The sequence below is a fragment of the Oncorhynchus mykiss genome, chromosome 19 (genome assembly GCF_057628025.1).
Source record: "Oncorhynchus mykiss isolate SJ-2025 chromosome 19, ASM5762802v1, whole genome shotgun sequence".
Taxonomy (NCBI): domain Eukaryota; kingdom Metazoa; phylum Chordata; class Actinopteri; order Salmoniformes; family Salmonidae; genus Oncorhynchus; species Oncorhynchus mykiss.
The window spans coordinates 15930016-15953148 of NC_143040.1; the positions used below are offsets into that span (position 1 = coordinate 15930016).

At 43.4% G+C, this 23133-nt stretch overlaps 3 protein-coding genes across 5 annotated transcripts; 1 reads left to right on the forward strand and 2 right to left on the reverse strand.

The window, feature by feature from the left end:
- Positions 1–79: 79 nt before the first annotated feature.
- LOC118936339 (PRELI domain-containing protein 1, mitochondrial-like) lies at positions 80–15006 on the reverse strand. 3 transcript variants are annotated; one of them, XM_090209561.1, is made up of 6 exons: positions 14844–15006; positions 13323–13545; positions 12253–12478; positions 9414–9527; positions 8183–8261; positions 80–1675 (listed from the first exon to the last, which is right to left on the reverse strand). In XM_090209561.1, exons 2-6 carry the CDS (start codon positions 13412–13414, stop codon positions 1560–1562), a joined length of 627 nt encoding a protein of 208 aa, XP_090065687.1. In that variant the 5' UTR covers positions 13415–13545; positions 14844–15006; the 3' UTR covers positions 80–1559. The 3 variants fall into 3 exon arrangements, with proteins under 3 accessions (XP_090065687.1, XP_090065686.1, XP_090065688.1); XM_090209560.1 differs by having other exon boundaries at positions 13271–13545; positions 14844–14981; XM_090209562.1 differs by lacking the exons at positions 13323–13545; positions 14844–15006 and adding an exon at positions 12692–12828.
- A 747-nt stretch (positions 15007–15753) lies between these two features.
- Positions 15754–16440, reverse strand: LOC110498592 (transmembrane protein 215-like). Its single transcript, XM_021575243.3, has one exon. It carries the CDS (start codon positions 16438–16440, stop codon positions 15754–15756), a length of 687 nt encoding a protein of 228 aa, XP_021430918.3.
- Positions 16441–18686: 2246 nt separating this feature from the next.
- LOC110497183 (NADH dehydrogenase [ubiquinone] 1 beta subcomplex subunit 6) lies at positions 18687–22416 on the forward strand. The gene is made up of 4 exons (XM_036974498.2): positions 18687–20019; positions 20401–20493; positions 21014–21058; positions 22251–22416. Exons 1-4 carry the CDS (start codon positions 19840–19842, stop codon positions 22314–22316), a joined length of 384 nt encoding a protein of 127 aa, XP_036830393.2. The 5' UTR covers positions 18687–19839; the 3' UTR covers positions 22317–22416.
- Positions 22417–23133: the final 717 nt, after the last annotated feature.

Below are 23133 nucleotides of genomic sequence, written 5' to 3' on the forward strand. Positions count from 1 at the left end.
TCATGACAATAATATGCAGTAGTTTACAACGCCTGAACCAAAACTAAATGAAATAAGATAGATAAAGTTGTATCCCAAATAACATTAAATCAGATGTTTATTTAAGTGCAGTATTCTTTCAATGTTAAGACTTATGACAATTTCCTCCAGTCTAAAAATCACAGCCAAAATGATTTCAAAATCATAATAGCTAGTTCTACCTTAAAGGAATGCAGCAAAAAATATTAAGAGACAGACAAACCAATGTCAGACTAATACATTATTAATGTACAATAAAACAAATGAAATACAGCAACTGTCCCTGGTAAATGTCAAGTCAAATTCCTAATTTGATATAGCTTGATATATCCAACAAATCAATCGTAGACCTCACTGACAAATTCAGTCAAACGACGCAGTTGAAGGGTAATACAATAATTACTAATCATTTATATTATTTGATAAACTCTCAAACTCCAGCATGCATCCAGTGTTGTGGAATTTATATTATTTCTTCAGCTTGTCTTGGTACCTTCACTGTTATTTGGCATGTCTGATTTGTCACGTTATGCTTTTCAAAACAGGCCTCACTGAGTGCACAAGAGATGTATCCCAGAGCTTACTCAAGTCAGGGTCGTGTTCATTATGGCACACCGTATAAAAACATTTTGCAACAGAAAAGTGTTTCTATTGGATAAGTTCAGAAAGTACCCTACATGACCAAAAGTATGTGGACACCTGCTCTTCCAAAATCATGGGCATTAAAATGGAGTTGGTCCCCCCGCCCCTTTGCTGCTACAACAGCCTCCACTCTTCTGGGAAGGCTTTCCACTAGATGTTGGAACATTGTTGCGGGCTTCTGTGAGCTTGTTGTTGCTCCTAGACGTTTCCGCCTCACAATAACAGCACTTCGTTGACCAGGACAGAAATGTGACGAACTGACTTGATGGAAAGGTGGCATCCTATGACGGTGCCACGTTAAATCACTGAGCTCTTCAGTAAGGCCAATGTTTGTCTATGGAGATTGCATGACTGTCCTTGGTTTTCTACACCTGTCAGCAACATGTGTGGCTGAAATAGCCAAATCCAATCATTTGAAGGGCTGTCCACATACTTCTCTCGGTTTCACTCAGTTTGAGGACATTTTCTCACGTTTGGTGCCTATTGAACATGTCCCTAGGTTGTGGCAGGCAGGCAGACAGGGAATCAGTACCTGAGATGTATTAATGCTATGCTAATGAAAACAAGAGGAGCAGAGCCTAACCCCAGAGGAGCAGAGCCTAACCCCAGAGGAGCAGAGCTGTTAGTGGTTTAGATGGACATATTGTACACATACTGTACACCAAGACCTTGATACAAGCAAGCTTCCAGTCAATGAAAAGGCAGCTAAAAGAGTGTGTGCATGCACAGCTCAATTCTGATTTGTTTTTCCTTACAAATTAGTCTTTTGACCAATCAGATCAGCTCTTAAAAAGATCAGAATTGGCCAGCCTGTGTGTTGCATGTGAATGTGTTGCTTGTGCCTGCCCTGCGTGCACAGTGTCCCGTTCCAGCCGGGGGCAGTGGATGTTCCCCTGTTGTCACACGTACTGCTGGGGCTGTTTCTGCGGGGCGGCGGCCGAGGCCAGGGTCTTGGCTTTCTCTGTAGCAGTCTTCACTGTGTCCCGGACGCAGGGCTGGCGCTGGGGTGCCTCTCCTGTGGGCAGAAGACGAGAGAGACATGGGGTGAGTGTGTATACAGTAAACTAACCAACTCGGTTCCAAAACTGGTGGTACCATGAATGCAAAATGTGAACATGGAGTTACTTCAAGATTTGATATCCTGAGTCTAAAAGTGTGTGTGTTGGAAAGATCACAAGGCTCAGGTAACAGGACTCTTGTCATGATGAGGAAGCCAGCAGGACTTCTGGTCAGAGGTTTGTTCCTGGGTCAGCAATCTCTCGAACAGTGTGTGTGGTTTGGTTTTACTATCCTTGTGGGTACCAGAAGTCCTCACAAGGATAGCAAAACAAGGAACATTTGACAAGTGGGGATATTTTGCCTGTCCCCACAAGGAAAAAGGCTATTTTAGACTTAGGGGTTAGAGTGACGGTCAAAATGTTTAGGGAAAATAGGATTTTGATTGGAAATACATTTTAAAACTTATGTGTGAAACAATATCATAATCTTCCCTCCATCTATCCATCCACCTATAAAATATTATTTTAGACGTAGGGGTTAGAGTTAAGTAGATCTCTACCATCCTCAGAGGTCTCCTAGTCAACACACTAGCACCGTCACAACAAAGACAAGCAGAGCATTCCTCTTCTTCAGAGTGAGTTGTGAACACGGAGGCCATCCAAATGCTTCAAACAGACACTTCAAACATCTGGAAAATATTTAGACTGTCAGAGAGGAGAGGAGCCAATCTTGGAGTGGTTGTTGAGGCTGATAGATCCTATCTGGAGCGACCAGTAGGGAGGAGGGGGAGAAAGAGAGAGACACACACACACACGGCAGGCACAATGGATCCAGTCAGACAGGCCAAGAAAGACTAAGATGAAAGTTAGGAAAGAGGGCGAGAGAAAGATACTCAGAAAAAGGTGGCGGGTACTCCAGTAAGAGAGATCTAGACAAAAGTGTCTTGGTCAGTGAGTTGGTCAGGCCCACCGAGTCTGGCCAGCCTACAAGAGATGGGGTCAGTGGCAGCATAGCGTGATGTGGCCCAGAGGAACCTTTGCTCAGGGGATAAACTGTACTGGGAACAGGGACAAGGAGAGATGGGACAGAGGGAGGAGGCTACTAGAGTAACTGTACTGGGAACAGGGCCAAGGAGAGGCGACAGAGGCTATAGTAACTGTACTGGGAACAGTGACAAGGAGAGAGGGGACAGGAGGAAGCTACAGTAACTGTAGCTCCCTTTCTCCCTCCGTCTCCCCCTGACTGAACCCAGCCCAGCTGCAGGTCTGGAGCCACTGACCAGAATAACCACAGCCCTGGTCCCTTCCCAGGACCGGCTGCCTTGGCTGACCCCCAGAGCACCCTCTCTCTGGGGGGTATAGAAGGCTTCTGAGGCCTCCACACAAAGCCACATCTTTCCTCTGGGCTCTTTGAGCTCAACCCTCGCACCCGCTCTCTTTCTCTTCCTCGGACGCTGTCGCAAACCTCGTGGCTGGAGATGCAGGCAGGAGGGAAGATTAGTCGCTTCACACAAACGGACGTGTGTGTATGTACGCAGTCGCAAACACAAGCAGACACACCGACGCAGTCGGATAGTCTCTAGCGCACACACCAACAGAAATACGTGCAGTCTCACACACTCCGTTATGAATAAAAACCTGATTGATGTTGGACAATGACAGCAGGAGGTGGCCCTGGTTGTTTCTACCACACTGTCTGAAATGGTACCCTACTCCCTATTGGCCCTGGTTGTTTCTACCACACTGTCTGAAATGGTACCCTACTCCCTATTGGCCCTGGTTGTTTCTACCACACTGTCTGAAATGGCACCCTACTCCCTATTGGCTCTGGTTGTTTCTACCACACTGTCTGAAATGGTACCCTACTCCCTATTGGCCCTGGTTGTTTCTACCACACTGTCTGAAATGGCACCCTACTCCCTATTGGCCCTGGTCAAAAGTAGTGCACTACATAGTGGATAGGGTGACGTTCCAGACGCACGTGACTTTGATCAAACCTTCTTGGACATCTGGTATGCTCGTTTGACTATTTCTCAGTTCTGTATCATCCTTGCTCCAACTCCTTTCACAGTACTGGAGCTACTGTGTATCGGTTCTGGCCGCTCCTGTGGAGGCGGTGGAGCCCAATTAACTGAAAAGTCGGGCACAGTGGGAGGTTGGGTAGGCAGAGCGGTGCTAAGATAAAGCTTTAAAAACGCTAGGAACGATCCTCCACTATGTGGGGGAATGATCTGGCAGGGGTTCTGCACCCCCAGGAAATATTATGTTCTCAGAGTAAGTGAATTAATAAAAACGCTAGGAACGATCCTCCACTATGTGGGGGGATGATCTGGCAGGGGTTCTGCACCCCCAGGAAATATTATATTCTCAGAGTAAGTGAATTAATAAAAACGCTAGGAACGATCCTCCACTATGTGGGGGGATGATCTGGCAGGGGTTCTGCACCCCCAGGAAATATTATATTCTCAGAGTAAGTGAATTAATAAAAACGCTAGGAACGATCCTCCACTATGTGGGGGAATGATCTGGCAGGGGTTCTGCACCCCCAGGAAATATTATTTTCTCAGAGTAAGTGAATTAATAAAAACGCTAGGAACGATCCTCCACTATGTGGGGGAATGATCTGGCAGGGGTTCTGCACCCAGAGGAAATATTATATTCTCAGAGTAAGTGAATTAATAAAAACGCTAGGAACGATCCTCCACTATGTGGGGGAATGATCTGGCAGGGGTTCTGCACCCCCAGGAAATATTATTTTCTCAGAGTAAGTGAATTAATAAAAACGCTAGGAACGATCCTCCACTATGTGGGGGAATGATCTGGCAGGGGTTCTGCACCCAGAGGAAATATTATATTCTCAGAGTAAGTGAATTAATAAAAACGCTAGGAACGATCCTCCACTATGTGGGGGAATGATCTGGCAGGGGTTCTGCACCCAGAGGAAATATTATATTCTCAGAGTAAGTGAATTAATAAAAACGCATGAAACTACAAAATGTCCTTTGTTCATGTCGCCTGAATAGGAAAATTAAATATCACAGAAGTTACATCAAATCAATTTAGAGTGGAATATTATGTGAATCATAACTACATGATTCACAGCTAAACTACTTTTTTCATGAAAATAAAATCCCCCTTGACATTCATCTCAAGTTAGAATTCCTTCAGCCTACATGCACTTGCATCAACCGGGGCAAAATGATGGTACTAGTCTACAAAACATTAGGAACACCTGCTTTTTCCATAAAACACTGACAAGGTGAATCCCTTATTGATGTCACTTGTATTTATTTATTTTTTTACCCCTTTTTCCTCACAAATTTTATGGTATCCAATTGGTAGTTAGTCTTGTCTCATTGCTGCAACTCCAGTACGGACTCGGGAGAGGCGAAGGTTGAGAGCCATGCGTCCCCCGAAACAACCCAACCAAGCCGCACTGCTTCTTGACACAATGCACATCCAACCCGGAAGACGAAACACCGTACACCTGGCGACCTGGTCAGCGTGCACTGCGCCCGGACCAACAAACGAGTTGCTAGTGCGCGATGAGACAAGGATATCCCTGCCGGCCAAACCCTCCCTAACCCGGACGATACTGGGCCAATTGTGTGATGTCACTTGTTAAATCAACTTCAAAATCAGTATAGGTGAAGCCTGGAGACACGGATTGTGTTTGTGCCATTCTGAGAGTAAATAGGCGAGACAAAAGATTGAAGTGCCTTTGAAAGGGGTATGGTAGTATATGCCAGGTGCACAAGAACTGCAACGCTGCTGGGATTTTCCACTTTTAACAGTTTGCATTGGCGTCAACATGGGCCAGCATCCCTGTGGAATGCTTTCGACACCTTATAGTCCATGATCCGAAACATTGAGGCTGTTCTGAAGGCAAAGGGGGGTGCAACTCAATATTAGGAAAGTGTTCTTAATGTTTTGTACACAGTAGTTGCAGCAGCTACAGAACCACAATACAGGATCTAATGCTCTAGAAAAGCTGGTCATGTCTGTCCACATTGATGCCAAATGGAATCATGACTGTACTGGACTGCATTGTTCCTCAACTACTGTGGATACTAGAGCTTGTTCTAGAAATGGCTGCCTAGTGGCTACAGAAGCTACTACCAGACAGACGAGTGACATCCCCCAGCAAGGGTTTGGGACGAGGGTGTCACAGATCCATGGCTCTGTTGCAATATCCACACAAGTCTACACCTGTTGTATTCGGTGCACGTGACAAACTTTGATTTGATGCATACCATTTAGGAGGAAGCTATTGTGTCAAATGGTATCTTATGTACTATATAGTGCAGTACACTACTATTGACCAGGGCCCATAAGACTAAAGTAGTGCACTATATAGGGCACAGGGATCAACTTCAGACAGTCTGCACTGGACAAGTGGAACAATAGTATGGATATTGGAACGTAGCCATACCGTCACCATAGTGACAGATCCTAGTACTGTACTGACCCCCATAATAAACCTGAGGCCTAGTCCAGCTGTAGTGACAGACCCTAGTACTGTACTGACCACCATAATAAACCTGAGACCTAGTCCAACTGTAGTAAGACCCTAGTACTGTACTGACCTCCATAATAAACCTAAGACCTAGTCCAGCTGTAGTGACAGATCCTAGTACTGTACTGACCCCATAATAAACCTAAGACCTAGTCCAGCTGTAGTAAGACCCTAGTACTGTACTGACCACCATAATAAACATGAGACCTAGTCCAGCTGTAGTGACAGACCCTAGTACTGTACTGACCACCATAATAAACATGAGACCTAGTCCAGCTGTAGTGACAGACCCTAGTACTGTACTGACCACCACAAACATGAGACCTAGTGACAGACCCTAGTACTGTACTGACCACCATAATAAACCTGAGACCTAGTCCAGCTGTAGTGACAGACCCTAGTACTGTACTGACCACCATAATAAACCTGAGACCTAGTCCAGCTGTAGTGACAGACCCTAGTACTGTACTGACCACCATAAAAAACCTGAGACCTAGTCCAGCTGTAGTGACAGACCCTAGTACTGTACTGACCACTATAATAAACCTGAGACCTAGTCCAGCTGTAGTGACAGACCCTAGTACTGTACTGACCACTATAATAAACCTGAGACCTAGTCCAGCTGTAGTGACAGACCCTAGTACTGTACTGACCACTATAATAAACCTGAGACCTAGTGACAGACCCTAGTACTGTACTGACCACCATAATAAACATGAGACCTAGTCCAGCTGTAGTGACAGACCCTAGTACTGTACTGACCACCACAAACCTGAGACCTAGTGACAGACCCTAGTGCTGTACTTACCATCGCAATAAACCTGAGGCCTAGTCCAGAGTAGTGACGGCATGATGCACACAGACAGAGGGGACAAAGACACAACAATGGAAATATGTCCTATAAGCAGGACAATAACCTAAAACAAGGCCAAATTCTACACTGGAGTTTCTTACCAAGAAGACAATGAATGTTCCCGAGTGGCCGAGTTACAGTTTTGACTTAAATCTACGGAGATACCTGAAAATGGTCAACAACTAATTCGACAGAGCTTGAAGATTTTTGAAAAGAATGGGCAAATGTTGCACAATCCAGGTGTAGAAAGCTCCTAGTGACTTACCCAGAAAGACTCACAGCTGTAATCGCTGCCAAAGGTGCTTCTACAAAGTATTGACTTCAGAGGTGTGAATACTTATGTAAATGAGATTTGTATTTCATTTGTAATAAATTTGCAAAAATTTCTAAAAACATGTCTTCACTTTGTCATTATGGGGTAGTGTGTAAATGGTTGAGGAAAAACGATTTAATCCATTTTGAATTGCGTCTGTAACACAACAAAATGTGGAATAAGTCAAGGGGTAATGAACACTTCCTGAAAGCCCTGTGGCATATGGCGCAGTCACGCAACGCGTGGGACCAAACACTTGTCTGTGACTATACGGCTTAAGCTAGTCACATGGGATGTTTTCAGCCTCTGAACATAGACAGACAAACGGTTGAATCATTGACTCAACCAGACTCGTTCAATTAGGAGAGTGGGAACTAGTAGGTGTCAATCTTTAGGAAGGGATATCTCCGAGACGAGAAAATGGCCATACTCAAGACATGCAGTAAATCAGTAATCATTATCGTCGTATCACTCCACTCGGCGAAGGACTTCGAGAGAAGCAATCACGGCCTGATTATCCACAGACGATTGTGTGTTACACTTCCAAGGGAGAGAGATCTGGCGTCTGCTCACCCAAAGGCATGATGAGAGGGTTAGTGTTGAGAGTTGATTGGTGGGTGGGAGCTGTGATTAATTTCACGACTTCACTTCCTACCACAGCAATCAGCCATGAGGAGACTGACATACTTTTTGGTGCTTTCCGTCATATTTTCCACATTACACAATCTCCCAAAAATATAACTTTTTCCCTCTAAGAAAAGTTTGCCCATCGCCTCCAACCACATCATAAATCCCAGAAATAAAGTTGTTTGGTTCCCTGCTTCTCCTACTTCAGTACGTACCGTGTAAGTTAGACAGAGCGTACTCCAGGCCCTTCATGGCCTTCACCTGGTTGCTCTTGAAGCGGGCCAAGCCAAACTCCTGGGGAACAGAGCAGACAGACATGACAGGAAACAGCAGGGTTTAAATGGGGAGACATGAGAACAGCAGGGCACCCCCCCCCCCTCTTTCTTTCTCTCTCCCTCCTATCATCTCTCTTGTTCTCTCTCTTTCCCTTCATCTCAACTTCCTTTCTGTCTCTAGGGGTAGCCAAGGCTAGCCCACACTGCTAATAATAATAATAATAATAATAATAATAATATTTTTTTTCTACCCTGCGTAGAAAACTGGCCTTGTGTAGAAAACATTCCTGGTGGAAGATGACCATTTCTTTGTTTTGGCATCTGCAGACACTTTTCCTCTTGTGCCATTACTCGACCCTATAAACCCTCTCTCGTGTGTGTGAGAGAGAGAGAGAATGCCTAGCTTGCTGAGGTGGAAAATACTTATGTGGGCCTCTTAGATTTGTCCGACCAAATATCTGGGTGGAACTTAAGGGAAAATCTGTTTTTCAACTCACACTGGGCTTTAGTTATAGATGGATTATATACATATGTTCTCATAGGTGTCCAACAACGACCGCAAGCAGATCCTTCAAATTGATTTCCCAGGCTACAAATCCAAATGTACTGCTGCTTTGCAGACTGCTGCTATTCAATATCTGCTCCCATTTAAACGGGTCATGGCTTTGGAGATGAAAAGGGATCGTCTGTCCTGAGGTGAACTGGAGGTGAGGTACTTGAACTATTTTGCTGTAGTGTAGTGGTCCTCTGAGCCTCGTATACGTGGATGTATTCAATAGCCATCAGGCCTGGGTTCAAATAGTATTTGTTATCCATTAAAATAATTTAGCTGCACTTGTTTGAGCCTGATTGGCGCAATGTCACCAATGGAGTAGTCCCAAAACCAAACTCATTCGGCAACCCAGACAGGCTCAATCAAACGCTCAAAGTATTTGAAAGAAAGCAAACACTATTTGAACCCAGGTCTGCTTCGAACATTACTTTAGTCCTGGATGTACACTATCCATACAGGGAGACAGGGCTGTCCTATAGCTGCTCTGGGGCTGGCCTGTCCTATAGCTGCTCTGGGGCTGGCCTGTCCTATAGCTGCTCTGGGGCTGGCCTGTCCTATAGCTGCTCTGGGGCTGTGGTATTTTCTGTTGTGCTGGTCTGTACTACATCGGTGCTGTACCTGGATAGGTCTGGAGAAGCCGTAGACTCCAGAAGAGATCCAGGCCTCTCGTCTGAGCAGCGTGAAGGCAGGCCGGTCCTCTGACTCCTGGAACACGCAGCGCTCCTCCACAGTCTAGGAAAGAAAGGAGGAAGGGATGGGGGGAGAGAGGGTTGTTAACCAGGTGGTGTTGGTTTGCTGACATCAACTATAGGGCACAATACATAAAGAAGCAAACAACTTCAATGCAAAATGAATGAAGAACAAGTTATCAATTCCACTTCATTTTGAGGAACTGGTTGCATGTGATAATAACATACTGTTTTGGAAGAATCTGACATTTTGTTTTGAAATATGATCTTGTAGATAATTACAAAGTTGTTCCATCTGTCTAGTGATATGAGTCATCCCCTCCTTCAGCTGCCGTCTACTGGAATCAAAACAAGACAGCGCTCGCTAGCACGCCACCACAACGCTTTGCGTTAACTAGACGGAGGGCATAATCTGGTGGGGTGTGGGTGGGTGGGTGTGTGTTCCTTATGGTGCTCATCCATCAAGTTGACAGCACCATACGTTAGATAGACGTCAAGTGTTGGCGATCTTGAGACGAACACAAAGTGGGAAGGGGATGGACAAAGTGTCGGCGATCTTGAGACGAACACAAAGTGGGAAGGGGATGGACAAAGTGTCGGCGATCTTGAGACGAACACAAAGTGGGAAGGGGATGGACAAAGTGTCGGTGATCTTGAGACGAACACAAAGTGGGAAGGGGATGGACAAAGTGTCGGTGATCTTGAGACGAACACAAAGTGGGAAGGGGATGGACAAAGTGTCGGTGATCTTGAGACGAACACAAAGTGGGAAGGGGATGGACAAAGTGTCGGTGATCTTGAGACGAACACAAAGTGGGAAGGGGATGGACAAAGTGTCGGTGATCTTGAGACGAACACAAAGTGGGAAGGGGATGGACAAAGTGTTGGTGATCTTGAGACGAACACAAAGTGGGAAGGGGATGGACAAAGTGTTGGTGATCTTGAGACGAACACAAAGTGGGAAGGGGATGGACAAAGTGTTGGTGATCTTGAGACGAACACAAAGTGGGAAGGGGATGGACAAAGTGTTGGTGATCTTGAGACGAACACAAAGTGGGAAGGGGATGGACAAAGTGTTGGTGATCTTGAGACGAACACAAAGTGGGAAGGGGATGGACAAAGTGTTGGTGATCTTGAGACGAACACAAAGTGGGAAGGGGATGGACAAAGTGTTGGTGATCTTGAGACGAACACAAAGTGGGAAGGGGATGGACAAAGTGTTGGTGATCTTGAGACGAACACAAAGTGGGAAGGGGATGGACAAAGTGTTGGTGATCTTGAGACGAACACAAAGTGGGAAGGGGATGGACAAAGTGTTGGTGATCTTGAGACGAACACAAAGTGGGAAGGGGATGGACAAAGTGTTGGTGATCTTGAGACGAACACAAAGTGGGAAGGGGATGGACAAAGTGTTGGTGATCTTGAGACGAACACAAAGTGGGAAGGGGATGGACAAAGTGTTGGTGATCTTGAGACGAACACAAAGTGGGAAGGGGATGGACAAAGTGTTGGTGATCTTGAGACGAACACAAAGTGGGAAGGGGATGGACAAAGTGTTGGTTGAATCATAAAAAAGGTCTGTGTATGATTGTAGTGTAGGTCTAGTTGACATTGACCAGGTATGGTGAGATAAAATGTCTCTTTCAGTCTCTCACATTAAAGCCTTGTTCTATTGCTAACCGTAGAATGGAGTGAACTCTGACTCTCGTAGAGACTTGAGATGTAAACCATGAGATATCCACCCACCCGGCTGACTCAAAGGAGGTTACACAACTTCATCTCTTTCTCATCCAACAAACCAGGTCCCTGAGAAACAGAAAACCACCAACAATACATTTCACGTCTGTGTCTCTTTAGTCAAGGGCTTACCAGTCTGAACCAATATCCAGCCAGACTGCGGAAATGTTGCACATTTTTTTTTTAGGAAATGTCACAAATTATATACAATGGAAAACATTGTGGGTATCAGCATGAAGGAATTTCTCTGGGAAACAGTATATTCATTGTGCTGTAGGCTTGGAGACGGTCGGTTGCTAGAGAAAACAAACAAGCGCAACCAGTAAACAAGCCAGTCTCTCAGGGGGGCGGGGCAACGCAGAGGGCACTTTCTTGTCAATGTCTAGGGTCTTGTGGCTGTAATATAGGTCAACCACTGGAGGTCATGAAGGGACAGATACCAACCTAGCCTAAACCATTGAGGGAAATATATTTCATTCCGTATCTAAAGATATGCAATAATAACACTATTTGGACAGCAGTTTTCATGTAGACGTGCATATCAAAGTCTCTGTTCAATAGTAGGCTGTGTGCTAATACGTAGATACATTCTTATCTTAGTCAATACTAATAGTGTCAGTGTTTCCTTTTTTTAGAGGCGGTGCGCCGCTGCTAGATGCAGTAGGGGAAACACAGCATGTTCCTCTGTCTGGTGGTGGTGCTGATACCATCTCCCAAAGACAGAACACGGATTTCTAACAAATACAAGACACTACATGGTGCTGAGTCAGTGTACAGTACAGGGACATGAGCGTCCACCAACCTAGTAAAACAGAGAAACCTACACGTACTAACAAACACATACATGAACTACATGTGCCTGGCATGAGTGTCAAACCCACACGTTTGGTGTTACAAGCACCATTCTCCAACCACTACGCTGTGGGAACCAGTATCCCTGGGTTCCAAATCAACACATAGACCCTACTCACTTCTTGGTGTAGGGGCTAGGGGTCGACTCAGAACGGAGCATATGTCGGGGTGTACCTCACCATTAACGTAGTGTGATTGAGGTTCCAGGTGTACGTGGTGAGGCTCTTGGTGACCGGGTCGACGACGGAGTCCTCTACGATGTAGACGGAGCGTGATAGGTTGGAGGGGAAGAGGAACTCGGCCCAGCGAGGCATTCGATTGGTCTTGGTGAGCAGGCGTCTGGAGAGAAGCCGCTGGTCCGCCGTCACCTCACGGAGCACCACGTCCTCCGTGAGAACATGGGTGCTGATGCACGGGAACACACACAATGTTTGTGGTATGCTATCAGTTGGTCCAATTACTAGTTGTTCAGACAACATAACATATTTTCACGACACTTAACATACTCCACAAACACATTTTTAACATTGTCAGTACTTCTGAATTTAACCTGCTAAATAGTTGCAGATTTGTACATTTGAAGTACTTCTATTTGATTATAAGCAATCGTATACAAACCTTGAATCAAGTAGTCAAATAAAATATGGCTGGGTTAAATACAGAGCAGAAATGAACAATACAAACTAAATGAAGCCACTGACTGACTAAGTCACTTCCTTCTGATCTGACAAAGCTTGGCATCACTTCTCCACTGTGGTCATTCTCAGTTCTCCATCTTAATAAACTCTTCTCACTGTTGTTTTTTCTAAACTTGTGTAACAGCGTCAGACACCATCGTCTCATTGTGATTGAGAGCAGGGCAATTCCACAGTAACATAATGATGCGGAGACTCCGATTCTTTCACTTTAGAAAGTATATCAAACAAAAAACAATGACTGCAAAGTTAAACAAACTGTACAACTCTATGCATAAGGACTACTTGTACCAATGTCCACTGAACATTTTGCAAAAACACATTTGGTTGAACAGTGCAGATGCACAGTTTGGCTATAGAATGACGGTTGGTGCTGTTTGTGCAGATTCACATTCACAGCTGATAGTAGGAGAAAGCAGACAGGTTTTCCATGGGTCTGGAGTTTGTTACTCAATGGTAAATAGGCATATCCCTTCTCTCTCCTACTAGATGCGCATCTCACCAAATCATTGAGGCATCCGCCATAAAAAGCAGGTCAGCGCGAGGTCCTGTACCTGAATGGGTTGGGATACCTCTGCCAGAAGGCAGAGACAACATGGTCCCACGTGGTCCTGATGTCTACATCGTTAGAGAAGTACTTGACCATTCTCCCCCTGCCTGCCGATGTGCAGGCTGTTGGTCTGAACACAGACTACTTCGGATTGTCCTGTCTGTGATAACTATGCTGGGTGCTCTGATGTTACTGACTCCATCCACACCTGCCGCACACACTGAACCCTGGCGAGGAAGAGAGGTAGAGGGAGGGAGAGAGGGGTATTTCAGGATAACAGGTATAATAGGACATACCTTTATCTCAGCTACATGTAGGTCTGATAACATCAGATACTGTATGTGTTCAAAACAGAACCAAAAAGATATGTTGCTCTGCTCTAGGTTTGTAGCTACTACTGGCTAGCTACAGCCCTCTGTGGTTATTATGTGCAGCTTCAATCATTTTAGTCATTTAACAGACTTATGCAGTGCGACTTACATGAGAAATTAGGGCTAAGTGCCTTGCTCAAGGGCACATCGGCAGATTATTCACCTAGTCGGCTCGTGGATTCGAACCAGTGACCTTTCAGTTACTGACCCAATGCGCTTAACCATTAGGCTACCTGCTGCCAGTCCCACAAAATAGGATGTACTGTGTAAAAGTAGCTAGCTTAGTATCTCCTGACAGCTGGGTCAAATACACACAGGTATCATTTGAACTTTAGACCAGTACACCCTGCGGGGTATCACCGTTCGCTTTACTAGACCTGTCACAGATTCAGTCACATACTGTACAAGGGGAGAAGGAACATTGCTCAGGTTGCATGGGAAATAACGTGACCCCCTGCAACATGTGACAGTTGTGACGTTAGATGACGATTGGCACAAGGTCTTCACTAGTTACCACAACTACAAAGTCATAATTATCACTAAACCCCGCCTGTTCATACAAATTATCTCCTTAAAATCTAAGCTTTACCCTAAACTTAACCACACTGCGAACCTTATGACTAACCTTAATTTAAAGACCAAAAAGCACATTTTTGTTTTCATTCATTTTTACGAACTAGACCATTTTGACTTTGTGGCTGGGGTAACTAGTGACAACCATCAAACTGCTCATTCAATCGAAAAAGCATACCGGTTTTGAAATTAATCTTGTTCTATTAATACCTAGCTACATTGCCAAGAACATAACTCCCGTTCCCTTTACAATGTACTTGTCTGGATTGAGCGTGCTGGTCTTTGTGGAACATGTCACATTGACTGATCGTGCTATTATGCAACCTAGCTGGCAAAAACACTCAATTCATGCACGATTATGAAGGCTACATAAATTATTAGCTAGCTAGTAATTCGCTACTATACGGGTTTGTCTAGCTTACTGACATAATTTTAGCAGTTTCACAGAGTGAAATGTAACGTTAGCTATCGTTTTGTTACGTGTTAGCATGAGTAGCTTAGCTAGCTAATTCCTCAAAATACAGATTACATCAAGTTATCAAACTGTACTGAACTATGGCAAGTATTTACTGTTCACATACCTGATATACTATCGCAGCATTTATGGGGATTTTCAGTGCACCAATAGTTAGATTTCCTCAGTCATGTTCCCTATTTTGATAGTAGCGTAACAGCAGTCGTCATTGAATCGGAAGTTGCCTAGTCCAAAAGTGGCATGTGTGGTATCCAACAATGCACCGCTTTAATCATGAATATTCATGCTAAGACTACAACTCTCTTCTTCTATTGGACTTCATTGGTGAAAACCACGCCGATGAAGATACATTGTCATGATGTATACTTTTTTTAAACAGGAATATCTTTCGTTATTTGTCTGTACTTGGAGAAGTTTACATTTTGAAATAATGTAAGGTAATAATTCACATCCAAACTGTTAATAATTTGTTTTTAGTAGCCTCTACAGTACATTGGCAGTGGTATATCCCCTTCTAGTGGTCTCTGTAACAGGTTTGTAATGTGCAGATTGAACTGTTTGCATGATTCACGTCGATTTGTGCATCATCTGGGCAGATGTAATCACAAAAACGTTTCATCATTTCTTTATTTAGTAACTATACCACAAACACACCAATGCATTAAATGGATTTTGCTGAATAAGATATGCAATAGATACTTTATCATTAAGACAAAAATATATAAAATAGTGCAAATGTAAATGTCCATTTAGATAAATATCTTAATGCCCATTTAGATTAGATATTTATACAATATGAAATAAAAATCCAAAATAAATAGGGAACATACAATTAATTCATGAAACAAATACTGCAAATGTCTTTCTTATGTTACCTGCTTCAACATTAGTACTGCAGTATTATTTATCTGTATGATAAACAGGCTTACTATTCATGTCCCAGGTACACCTAAATAGATGTAGTAGTTTACGAGTTCCAGTAATAGGGTTTCCCCAGTAGGCTTCAGTATCCACACTTAGACCACAGTCTCTATGCCCCACATAAAATCTCTGGGTTTGGTGTAGCAGTAACTGGGTCCGTACGGAGAGAAGTCTCCCTCGTAGTGCACCACAAAACTGTTCCGTTGCTGCTGAGGCACATGATGCACCTTACTACTGTAGGCCCCACAGTGACTGTCCATAGAGTAGGACTTACTATCATAGATACTGTAGTTAGGGGCACCTGCCATGGCCATCAAGGCACTAGCTGGGTAGCGTCGCACCTCATCATGGTTGTGGTTCACTTTATTGATCAGATGACCAGACTCCTTCACTGTTGTAATGGTAATGGATACAGAGTCTGCTCCAGCCCCAGATCTATACCCAGTCTCAGTCCTCTTGTCCCCATCAGGCTCCTCTGAGTCTCTGGCCACCCTGGAAGACTCTTTGGTTCTAGGCATCTGCTTCCTCCTCCTACACTTGCGACAGAGGCAGTTGAGACATTGGCGCCGGGTGGGGAACTTGGTGCAGCCGTTGGTTCTGTTAGCCAGAATGATAGCCACCACCCCTGGGAGGCAGATGGCAGGTCCAATGGCGATGAGAGGGATCCCGCCCAGGGTCTCTCCCTTCATGCCCGACATGGTGAACATGAAGCCAAAGAACAGTAAGGGGCTGCTGATGGCCACCACCATCCCTGTGCGGGGGTTCATGTCGTCGACCCTCATGGTGTCCAGCCCTCCACGTCACTGAGTTCGCTCACTTCGAGACGGTACACTCCTCACAGTCCTCTTGTAACACTGTATTCCAGAGTCTAACCCTAACCCTAATCCACTCACAAGATGGGATATGTCGGGCGCATGCAATCTGTCGATCACTCAAATGGCATTGAGTGTCTAATTAACACACTTTTCAACCAGGCATGTCATGCCTTCAGCTCTCTTTCTTAGCTATTACACAGCACTAGTTTGTGTTGTACTTACCTTCTCCACTTCATAACAAATGATGGTAGGCAACTGCCATATTCACTGTATAAACTTTCCCCTGTCAAAAAGTCAATTGCAGTTTTCCTTTGCAAGTCACTTGAACTACTCAGAAAATAGTCACTTTTGAATTAGTAGAAAAACCTCTATCAAACATGAATTATATTCATACTTTATGAATGATTCATTCAATGGAAAGGCTGGGTGTAGTTGGTCTGTGCTGCATCGCCTGATGAAGTCTGTCTAGACATAACTGTGGTTGGTTGTGTGTTTGGAGACAGTCTAGGGAGGTTGAAGATGGACACGTACCCTTTAGAACAGGATCTGACTTACTAGAGGTGGAATGAAAGTCATCCCGAACACTTCCATCTGCTCTGTGGTTCTAGCCAAGAGACACAGTGTGCCTTACCCAAACCACAAACAAATATATAGAGAACGAGATCAGCTCTCTGGGTCTAACCTTGGTCCAACAGATGACGATACCTCCTATGAACCTAATTCTGGACTGATTTAAATGGCTTCGGGGTGTGTCCTGGCCCTAATTTCAAGGGAAGATGTTTTGACATGGGTCAAGCTTCTACTAGTGAGAGAGGAAGACGCCAATTCCCCCAGTGCTGTCTGATGCATATGGGGGAGTCGGAGATGCTCCTTCAATGGTCTCGTATTTGAGTGATACATGATAGGAGGGCGGTAGCAAAACCAGCCCCTTGCTGTAAATCAAAACTGGGTGTGTACCAAACATTTTGGGGTACCAAAATGTTTTGGAAAAATACACGGAAAGGGTCATGGGTTCATTGATTTTCATGCAACTAAAGAGAGCCTGGTTTGATTGCCACTGTAATGTTTTCTTTATCATGTTTTACTCTGAAGTCAATGGCACTATCGCTCTAACAACTCTGACCAACAGATGTAGGATCTTTAATATGAGACAGTCTGCTACAGCAGGAAAATATCCTGCAGCAAGAGGAAATTAGAATTATTATGTGGATTATAGTTAATGGACATTTTGTAGGGGTTGACACATCAAGTCTGAAATTTCAAAGTGGAAAACTACACGTTTTTAATTTCCTGCATTGCAGGAACGTTCTCCTGCAACAGGGTGATTGAATAAAGATCCTACATCTACAACAAACCTTTTATTTTTTCACTTTTTCCTAATATGCTGTAAGAGTCAAAGTCCAAAAGTAAGATATACAGTATATACTTCTCATAGAGAAGCTGTATACACACAGAGGAGACATACACTGATAAAGGTGGAGGAGAGGCCATTCTCCTAATCTAACTGCTATTGGGGTTGTATCCGCTCTCGTCAACCTTCTGTGGTTTCTTCGGCACTCATCGGGGCGAGTGCCAACTTTCTGCAAGGAACGGAACACTTGGGTTAGGTTGCACCACAGCCACTTGATTAGTGTGTGGTTTAGATAGAAGCTGCAGGTTGGATTACTGTACACTTGGTGGCCTCGGAATTCCGCCTGATATAAGTCTATATTGTGCAAATCCTCATGGACTCTGATGAAAGGCTTATCAGTTTACTAAACTATCTCTGCATATGACACTGTTAATGATGCATCATTTGGGGCCTGTGTCATTTAAATGACTCTGGTTTGAAAACAATTCTCAATGCATTTCATAGACAGGACTGGTGCATATCTTTCGTTGGATAATGCCAATTCTTATGATATGCTACTAAAATAAATCACTATTGATGTATGCTTGGGCGCGTTCTGTACACATGTAAAGCCGTCACAGCGTATCTGATTTGGAGTAGATCTTATTTCAATCGGATCCAAATGCAAAGACAACATACATCAGTTTCAATGGGGAAAAGTCCACTTGAAACAGAGTTTACGTCAAGCCTTTATGTCCTCTGTACTTGGAATATATAAGCCTATATATTCCAATATATATAAGCCTAAATATAAGCCTATGGTCAGTTTGAAATAAATTCATAATTCTAATAAGAAAAGAGAGACATTTCAGATGGACATGTCAGTGGTTTTATTTGATGAGTGACATAAAATATCCGTATTTTATATATTTTTAATGTTGTGAGTATTTCGACACTGTCCGTCATCAGAAAGCAATCATGTTGTTTTACAACCCAGTACGGGGAATGGAGGGAACACTCAACTATATATTTGGCTGTAGTACTACTGTCAGGAGAGCACACTATTTCTGTTCATTGATTTATGTATTGATGGCAACTTACACACTAGTTGACCTACTCTGTTACACTCTGCATCACATACGGATGAATGATTTTGTGGATGTGTTGATAAAGTCCACTATATTTCAGAAGACATTGATATAGTTTGCTTAACAAATTGATGATCAAGACAGTTGACTATACTGTATCACTAACTATTGATAATACATCACATTATAACTAGTCCTTATATAACCCATATTATGTACAAATGTCAAACATTTCAGCTCGTATTTTAAGTGTTATGACTAATGATTGAAAAAGCCCTCTGAAGCAATAATGTTTGATGATAGCTAAGGTTTCACACCTCACCAGTCTATACTGGGCACAAATTAGATTACAGTTTGTCCTAGCCACTGTGCTTCTACAACTGCATTGTTTGCTCTTTGGGGTTTTAGGCTGGGTATCTGTAAGCACTTTGTGACAACTGCTGGTGTAAAAAGGGCTTTATAAAATACAATTGATTGAGGACTTGCTTATGCCCTCGGGACAGTGGTAGAATGGTCATATGGTGACAACAGTTTATAATGCTGCAACCGCATCCAAACAGAAAACTCATTATCATTCACTGTTTATGACATCTTAATAGCAATTCACAAAGACATTTACCATTATAGTAAAAAGCATATGGATACATAATACAGAGTTTCCTTCATTTTGGATGAATGTAAAAAATGTAGTAAGCAATTGTGTGTAGCATATTTTGCACAATGCATCAGTGAAATCAGTGATCATGAAAAATGACCTGTTTTGTTTCCTCCTCCAGTCCCGTAGATGTCACTCACACACTCAGCCAAGGGGGGAAATGTGTAGTTACCGTTGTCGTTGACTGTTTTCTTCTTCATGAGTTTTGGCTGTGCACTCCATGGCGGTGTCCTCCATGGTGTCATTGTAGTGAGGTTGAATATCAAGAAAATAAGAACTAGCCCTTCTTAATCATGACTGGTTACACAGCAGACGAAAAGCTCCGCGTAGAGCAGATTTCAAACCTCAGGAGGAAATGGCTGAAGGACCAAGAGCTCAGTCCCAGAGAGCCCGTGCTGCCAAAGACAGCCCCCGGGCCGGTGGCAAAATTCTGGGCTGGCTTTCTGGAACCGAAGACCCTGTGGAGACTTTACGTGAGTTCATCATTTTGGCCATTTCATTGTACTATATCAACGAACAACACTGTGTGAATTGGATTAGAATGACTAACTAGCTAGTATTTGGGATAGCTACGTGCTATGTTTTTGTTTTGAGACGTCGGTGTTACTGTTTACTAGCTAGCCTAGCCAGTTGCATGGGTCGTCACTAGTTACCATAGCCACATTGACTAGTATTCTCATGCTTGGTGTGATGCCAGTCACCTGTGCCACTGCCAACCTGAATGTAACATAGCTACTGGCATGTTGCTAACTAGTAGTTGTACCGAAAAAGTGCATCAACTGTTGTCAGCAAGAAATCAACAACACCTGTTAACATTTGTGACACACGTCCCCTTTGTGTTGCTCTCTTTCCAGACCTACAAAGTCTACACTGGTGGAGTGTTCGCCTTGACCCGGTTGCTGATCCCTGCCTGGGTTGTGCATTATTATGTGAAGTATCATGTTGCTGTAAGTTCAATCAATTCAACACCAACAATTATATTGTATTTTCATTCATGTAGTAATGTTGTTGTTAGGAAAACCTGTTCCTGGAGTGTAAGAGGATTTTGGCCCAACCAGACACCACCTGGATTCTTCCAACCACCTCACAGGCCTAATTGGTTCGATTTAAAACACCAGGCCTCCCAGCTCTAAATCAGACATGAAATGCCAGGCTGTGTCACTCAAAAATCAGCATTGCTAATGCTTTCCCTTGACCTACTGCCTAGACAGACAGGTCTTGATTTAAAAGGCTGAGACCTAATGGTCAAGAAGACTGATAATGTGTTTGACCTTGGATGTTCAAAGTTAATTGCGCTCCGATTTATGAAATGTTATTATACAGTAGTGGATTGCAGTTTTTAGCCCGGGGTTGTTGGTGTTCATTCACTATACCTGCTCTATTGAAAGTTGTATCATGCATGTGTCATAGAAGAGTCTTCAATTTAATCGAAAACATTGACCTGTCCTGCTTGTGTGTTTGTCACAGAAAAAGCCCTATGGCATCGTGGAGCTGAAGCCCAGACTGTTCCCTGTAAGTACATCTCATGTGTTGTTATAGGAACACGATTAAGCCTAGTCCTGTATGAAAAAGCACATACAATGAAGAATCTCCATTGTAAGTGCTTTTTAGTCCAGACTATGATTAATCTGTGTCTGTGAATTGGCTCTTAGTGTTACAGTGGATTCACTGCCCACTGGGCAAAAACAGGTTGAAACATACATTGTTTCCATGTCATTTCAACTGAAAAATGCAAATGTCAACATGGAAAACCAATTAGTTTTCCAAAAGTCATTGGGGAATTTTGTATTTTTTTCACCTAACTTTTAACCTAAATGACTGGGTGACATTTTTGGTTGATTTCACATTAAATTCATATTAGTTGACAACTCAACCAAATGTAAATCAAAAGTAGATGTTGAACTGCCATCTGTACCCAGTGGGTGGGCAGAAAGGGTTGGGTTAAATACGGACGACATATTTCAGTTGAACAACTGACTAGGTATCCCCCTTTCCCTTTCCTTTTGTATTGATGATTGGACAAGATGGCGCCGACAGAGGGTCACCTCACTTCTAGTCCTTAGGAAACTTTGCCGTGTTTTGTTTTTTATGTGTTATTTCTTACATTGTTAGCCCAGAAAAACTTAAGTGTTATTACATACAGCCGGGAAGAACTACTGGATATCAGACTTAGATGTGTGTGTATTAGGTTTTGTTGTGGAATTGTTCGATTTCTTGTTAGATATTGCTGCATTGTCGGAACTAGAAGCACAAGCATTTCGCTACATTTGCAGTAACATCTGCTAACCATGTGTATATGTGACCAATAAAATGTGATTTATTGCTTATAGATTTATTAACAGATGCATGTGACACAATGGTGCACTTTGGCAGTTTACAGTAAAGAACTGAATTGCAGTGTAGCTTATATATAAACTACACTGTAATTGTGGCCTACTATGGTAACACAAAATAATGTATTTTAGCAGATGCTTTTATCCAAAGCGACTTACGGTCATGCGTGCATACATTTTACATATGGGCAATCCTGGGAATTGAACCCACTACCCTGGTGTTACAATAGTCATGCTCTACCAACTGAGCTACAACGGACCACAAAAGCCCTGGATTCCCAGACAGCTTTCCTAGACCTTGTAATGAAAGAGTAGGGACATCTAGCAACTGACTCTTTCATTATCTGTTAATTTTCCCTGTCTGTGTTCAGGGCGACACCATCTTGGAGACGGGAGAGGTTGTTCCAGACCTCCCAGAGAGCCATGGTCACCACTGAAGAAGACATAGTTGAAAGAATTACACAATGTCTTTTTGTCCCTGCCCTGTTGTAAAAAAAAAACTTTGTATATGTCATTAAATAATATTTACAATACTAATACATGTCAGAGAAGTATATTTGGACAAGAATGTGGGGGAAAGAGTGCTGCATTTATTTGAGTAATTCAGATCCAGTGTTTCAATCAGAATGTATTAGTCACATGTGCCGAATACAACGGCTACAGTGAAATGCTTACTTACGAGCCCTTAACCAACAATGCAGTTAAAAAAAATACACATAAGAATAAGAAATAAAAGTAACAAGTAATTAAAGAGCAGCAGTAAAATAACAATAGCGAGACTATACACAGGGGGGTACCGATACAGAGTCAATGTGTGGGGGCACTGGTTAGTTGAGGTAATATGTACATGTAGGTAGAGTTATTAAAGTGACTATGCATAGATGATAACAACAGAGTAGCAGTGGTGTAAAAGAGGGAGGGGGGGGGGTCAATACAAAAAGTCAGGGTAGCCATTTGATTAGGTGTTCAGGAGTGTTATGGCTTAGGGGTAGAAGCTGTTTAGAAGCTTCTTGGACCTAGACATGGCGCTCCGGTACTGCTTGCTGTGCGGTAGCAGAGAGAACGGTCTATGACTAGGGTGGCTGGAGTCTGACAATTTTTAGGGCCTTCCTGGTACAGTGGTCCTGGATGGCAGAAAGCTTGGCCTCAGTGATGTATTGGGCCGTTCACACTACCCTCTGTTTAAACGTTTAAAATAAGAGCTTTGCAAACGATTTGACACAAGTAACCAATAGTGTAACCAAACTCATAATC